Source organism: Varanus komodoensis, unplaced genomic scaffold, assembly GCF_004798865.1.
Source record: "Varanus komodoensis strain SLA01 unplaced genomic scaffold, ASM479886v1 scaffold27, whole genome shotgun sequence".
Taxonomy (NCBI): Eukaryota; Metazoa; Chordata; class Lepidosauria; order Squamata; family Varanidae; genus Varanus; species Varanus komodoensis.
Genome location: NW_025335701.1, coordinates 8,697,034 through 8,703,033, shown reverse-complemented (window position 1 = coordinate 8,703,033; position 6,000 = coordinate 8,697,034). Strand labels below are relative to the sequence as shown.

Sequence of the window (6,000 nt, the reverse complement as noted above, 5' to 3'; positions counted from 1 at the left end):
CAACGGGTCCGTGCCCCGGCCCCTCCGCGGGTGGGGAGGGGCTGGGTGCCCCGCAACCCGGAGCGGGGGGCTCGGGGGCGCTGCGCGGCCGGGGCGGGTGGGGCGGCTTCCTCTCGCCCCCGCGGCTCCGGGGGTGGGGAGGGCGGCCCCCCGCTAGGGGAGGGGTGGGGCCCCGCGTCGGGCGGGGGTGCGCGCTGAGCAGATCACCTGCCTGCAAGGTGTGCGAGATGCCGGCGGAGCCCCGCGGAAGGTGGGGGCGCTGTGAGGAGGGCGGCCCGTTTGGCTGGCCGGGTTTGCAGGGGGGCGCGTGAGCCCGGGGGAGGGGAGCCTGGAGGGCTGTCCTGTGCCCCCCCCCCCCCGACCCCAGTGACTTGGCCTTTCTTCTCTCCTGTTTTCTTTTGGGAAACAAAGGCTGCCACTTGGAGGGAGGGAGGGAGGGAGGGAGGGAGAGGGCAGAGAGATTTTTGAGGCTCAATCCCCCCCAGTACCTGAGGTCTCCCCTATTTGCCCGCATCTCCCTCACCTTCACGTGTCTCAGGTTAGGGAGCGTGTGGATGGTGCTGGGGCACATGCAGTGAAGTTTTGGATGCGGGCCTTTTCCCTGGCGAGTTGCTGTAGGGAGGGCTCTTTCCAGGTACCCTGTCCCTCAAATATATTTTGCTTGTGGCTGAAGGCCTTGCCTGGGTGAAAGATGCTGGGGGTGGGGGACCCCGACCCTGTTCCTTGGTAATTTGGGTGGAGCACATCTCCCTCGAGCGGCATGCGTAAGCCTACTCGGACAGCACAGCTTTGTCGGGTGTCTAGAGGCTGGAGACCGTCCTGCATGTCTCTAATGTCCGGAAAGTTATTTGCCTCCCAGAGTGCCTGTTCTGAATAAGGGGCCACAGTTTCTGTCCATGTCTAAAGTGCTCGTGTGTTTACTCCCTAAGGATGACTCTTCCAAGAGAGAGTATTTCTTGTAGGGTTTCTCCATTGGGTTTCTGTAAGCAGAGGACAGTATCCCCTTTTGCCCTGTGTGCCTCCTTGAGTATTTTAGGAACAAGAGGTGTGTTTGGGAAGTATTTGCATTTCCTCTAAAAAAAGCCTCCTTCCCCCAGTGCTCTAATTTATGGTGAGGGAAGACAGGCCGAGAGGCCATCCCAAGGCTTGGCAGTGAAGAAAGCAGCATAATTCACTTTTGGCCCTGGCAAACTGGCTAGCTCGTATGGCTGGGAGGTCTCCAGTCATTTTACCTGTATACCTGTTGTTGAGTTTGGATGTGGCCTCAAGGTGAGCATGCTTGGTGGGAAGTATGCAGGTCTAAATTGCAGGATTCTGCCAGTGTTTGTCAGTGTTTGTGTGTATGTGCGCTTACACCTTTGAATGTTTATCAGACTCACTGATCCTTTCTTGCTGAGCATGTTTCCTATTATTTGTTGATTAAAAATAAGTATTAAATCAGTTTATCCCACCAGGACTCTGAGTGCTGTACAATGACAAAAAAATGCTATAAAAGCAGAAGAAGCCCAACGCCAAAGCGATTTTGCAGGTCATCGTGGCAGTGAAGCAACAGAGACTTTTCAGCCCTAATGCCAACATGACTGCTGTTACGAATAAGTTCTAAAGTTGGGGTACGGCTTCAGAACAGCCTGGCCTGTGCTAATATGTGCAACAGAGGTTTAGGGGAAGATTTCAGGGTACACGCAGGCAAATAGGGGAGGAAGCGGGTATCACGGACCGTGGCCTCCAGCCGGTTTAGAATGTTATAGGGCTGGGAAACAAAGCTGGTTTGGACCAGTGGCCCAAAGCACACACAGGTCAACTGTCCAGCCGCCACCTTTTTCCACAGCTGTATTTTTAAAACTCTTTGAAAGGCAGCCCCACACAGAGCACTTAACCGTTGTGTAAATGAGGGATAATTAAGACATGCATCCTGCAGGTTAAAGAGAGACGAGACAATAACATTATTAACCGTAACAAGAAGCTTTCCTCGACCAAGTTTGAGCACCAGGGAATGTTTATATGTTGCTTTGGGGAATGACCTTAGATTGAAAGGATGAAACGTAAGCTTGGGTGTGTGTTCTCTCCTTGTTCAGGTCACACTGCAGTAACGTTGTGGAATTGTGTGGGAACTGGGCCGTTCCTCTGGCTGGTCCAATGCTAGATCTGGAAGTGGTTCCCGAGCGTTCTCTTGGGAATGAACAATGGGAGTTCACCTTGGGTAAGTGCTTTGCTGCCTTTGTCCACACTCTGTTTATAGCGAGATGTGATGAAGATGCCGGGCCCAGTGGAAGGCCTGTCCTTCCCGTGTTATTCGGCGAGAGAGAGGCTGGCATAAACTTCAGATTTGTCTGTTGTGTCGGAAGCATGTTGGCTGCAAAGGAAGGACACTTCAGTGCTACATCACACATTGTTTTATGCAGGTGGGCCAAGGGGAGAGGGTGAACTTGTGGACTTCAGACTGAAGATGCAAGGATGCATTTTGATCTCTCCTGTATGAAAAGCTCCTTGCATGTAGTAAGTTAGCATTTAATGGAGAGATTTGCAAGGTGTTAGCCTTCTGTCTAGCAGGTATGGTTCACATGTTGGAAGTGCTGCATTTTCATAGCTAGTAACTGCTAAAGGAGTACTGCATTACACCACCTAATTCTGCGCTCCTTGTCAAATGGCTCTTAGTTTACCCAGAGAAGGTTCCCTCCGTGCCCTTAACAGGGCCCTGTTTTGTTTATGCTTTAATTTGGCACTTCCTCCTCTTGTAATTCTAGCATGTTTAGCAACACCCATCAGAAATCACATGCTGTGGCTCAGAAGAGCTGGCAGCTAGCTTTGCTGGGACCAGAATTCCTGAAAGGTAGGGTGTTTTCTTCCAGAGAAATACTTTGCTCTGCGTCAGATTTGAGAGACTCTTGGACCATTAATAGCAACACAGAAACAGAGCAAGTCAGAAGGGGCCTGCTGGGCCTTCTAGTCTGACCCCTGGCTCCAGCTGACTCTGCTCATGACAAGCAGAAATCCCTTCTAGAAGAGGGAACTGAGGCCGTTTCAAAGTGTTTTGAGAGCTGATATTTATATTTGGAGGGCTCTTCCATGAGTGGGAGAACTGTTTGCTTTGGCAAACTGTATGGATGGAAAGGCAGAAAATTGCATTTAGTTGTCCAGTTGGAGAGGCAGTTGGGAGCATAGCAGGTAGACTGCTGGACTTTGGCCAGGATATGTTAGTTCGTGTTCTGCTAAACACTAGGTGATCTTGGCGTATTTCACATTCTAGCCTACCTCAGCAGGCCTTTGCAAAGATAAAATGAGATAACCCTATGTACAGCAACACGGAGGAAAGGCAGACCAGTTTGATGCATAGAACAATGCATAGCTCACGGAAAGGATGTGTTACCGTCTTGTCTTGGTTGCTAACGTGTATCTGCATTGCTCAGCTTGTTCATTGCACTGGATCACTCCAGCTGATATATTTCTTCCAACACTTGGTGATAAGGGTTAAGTCAGTTTGGGGGTTTTGTGGGGGTTGTTTCTGTATAGTTGTATAACAAAAACTATTGCAGACTTTTTTAAAGCGCTTCTTACCTGTGAGCTTTGCTGCGCTTTATATGAAATACGGGTGTTTACCAGGGTTTCGTAGGAACATTGGAAGTCACCTTGGACTGAGTCAGGTTCTGGATCGATCCAGCCCATCAAAGCCACCCTGATTGGTTGTTGCTCTCTAGGCTTTCAGGTTAGAATTTTTAGCCTCACCTGGAGATGCTGGGAGACTACCTGGGGCCTTCTTCAAGCAAGGTGTGTGCTTTCCCACTGAGCTGCAAGCCTTCTCACTTCTGTTTGTGCTTTTCAGTTTAACATGTAAAATGCCAGGGATAAAAACACCTTGTTTTTCAGGTTCCAGGGTACATGGGGCTGCATTTTCTTCCCCATGTACAAAGGTTTTTCTCAGAGTTAAGGGAAGCCTCCTCTTTGTGGTGATAGCATTTACTTGGCTGGGAGATGTTTCATGACAGGCGCGCTCAATTCAGAGGGGATGTGTGTGCTAGCTCAGGTATAACCTTCAAAACACCTGGGCGCATATCACGCTTGCGTGCTTCCTCCACTCCTCTGTACCCTTGTGGGATGTAACAGAAGATGTCCAGAGTTTTGTTGAAACCACTGTTGCTTGTTAGAAATGACAGGCTGTTGCTTTGAATGTAAGGGGAAACAGTGGTTTAAAAATCCAGGTGTGATCCAGTAAACCAGATTTCCCCAATTTGGAACCTTCCAAGTGGGTTGGACCAGAATTCTGTCTTCCCCAGTCATTCACAGGTAGGGATAATGGGAGCTGTAGTCCAGTGCATCTAGGCAGCGGATTGGGGAAAGCTGCAAACAAACCATGGCTTATTGGTGTGTGGGGAGAAGTGCCCATTGCTGGTGCGAAGCCCTAGCTAGTTGGGGGGCTTGTCTATCGACACCATCGGAGTAACAGGCTGGGGAGAAAAGAATCCGCGGGCTGCTTCTCGTGGTCAGAGCAGTCGCTCTTTGCTCTCCTGTGGCCATCGTGTCATCGCACTCCTTTTGCCTTCTGGTTCTTAATTCTGTATATGTAGCACCTTCATTTACTGTAAACACCTCGGCTTCTTGAGCATGATCCTGAGATGGCTTTGCAATTTCCACTGCACAGCAGTGCTTAGTCAGGGCTTTCTGGGCTGGCACAGAGTGACGGGTAGGGTTCGAACCAGGCCTGTCGATGGTCTTTGAAGGCCTTGGATGAAGACTTCCAGGGTTCTTAAAAGAACCGACTAGAAACAAGGAAGTGATTTGGAGGTCTGATAGAGGACAGGCACATGCTCTTTCTTTGCCTAAACCCACCCCTTAGATTTGTTGCATCTTTATATATAATTTTCATATTTGCAAATACAATATGCATATGTATTTGCAGTTCTCTCTCTCTCTCTCTCTCTCTCTCTCACACACACACACACACACACACACACACACACGGTATATGGTTGGTGAAGTTTTGGACACATTGGTATGAAACAGCTTTAATCAACAAGTCTCTGAGTTAGACATGGTTGTTTGTGAGTCAACAAGACTAGAAAAGAATGCATTTAGTATCCTATGTCTTCAAATTTTAGAAGCCCAGAGAAGCTCCAGCCCCTTCTTCTATCTCACACATGAATCCTTAATTACTATCTAATCCTTCTATGTGCAGATTTTATTACTTTATCATCAAAATGAAGATGAAAGGCTATGTCATTTGTAGAAAATGTCGAACCACGGTTTGAGAAAACCCAGTTGAAGAGACATGATGATAAAGAAATGACCAGGTTAAATTTACGGCAGTCATTCCCTGCTTCCTGCCATTCCCCTGGGTTCTACCGGCACAAGATGCTCAGTTGCACCTTTCCGGTTCTGGTGCTTGCTGTATTTCCCTATGTCCCACGGAGCTTATTTTGTCCTGTGTCACCCTGCCCTGAGGAGCGTGGGGACAGGTCTGGAGGATGGCCCTGAAGGAGAGGGCCTTCCTGGTAATGACGCCCTGGTGCCATCCCCCTCCCAAATAGACTCCTCTCTTGTCTCCTTTTTTGTGCCAGGTGAAGACTTTATCATCCCTTTTTTTAAAAAAGAGGCCCCCTTTTACACTTTTTATGAGATGCTCGAGCTTTTGCACTATCAAAAGACCTGGCTCTTGTTTATTTGATTGGCTTCTCCTTGCTGTACTGTTTTTGTTTACAATTGTGTTGGTGTGTGTATATTGTTTCTTTTTCAAATGCAGTTTTTAAAATTGTTATGTACGTTGCCCAGAGAACCTTGGCATAAATATGCATGGATAAATGCAACAACATAAGGTAAAGCTCCTGGCTTGGAGGTACTGGTCTTCAAACCACCTACCCTTGGCAAGCTCTGTCTGCATCAATTTGTCCTCTGAGAAAAACCTATCACAGCTTGCTTGTGGAGAGCATTCTGAAAGTAGGCTCACAGTTCACAGAAGTACCAACCATGCCTACAGTGAGATGGGGAGGCCATGATTTTGTTGGACAC

The 6,000-nt window shown here is 48.7% G+C and overlaps 1 protein-coding gene across 6 annotated transcripts in view; it reads left to right on the top strand.

Annotated features, from left to right (window-relative positions):
• Nucleotides 1-169: 169 nt before the first annotated feature.
• PHAF1 (phagosome assembly factor 1) overlaps nt 170-6,000 on the top strand; it is a 61,464-nt gene continuing 55,633 nt past the window's right edge. For 3 of the 6 annotated variants that reach the window (XR_006415126.1, XR_006415125.1, XM_044434276.1), the window contains exons 1-2: nt 490-1,269; nt 2,076-2,200. Coding sequence is in view for 4 of the 6 variants with exons in the window: in XM_044434276.1 (XP_044290211.1) it covers nt 1,205-1,269; nt 2,076-2,200 (190 nt within the window). In the remaining 2 variants the exon portion in view is untranslated. Of the gene's footprint in view, nt 251-488; nt 1,270-1,454; nt 1,611-2,075; nt 2,201-6,000 lie in introns of those variants that run through there. The other 3 variants (XM_044434278.1, XM_044434279.1, XM_044434277.1) reach the window with 3 other exon arrangements.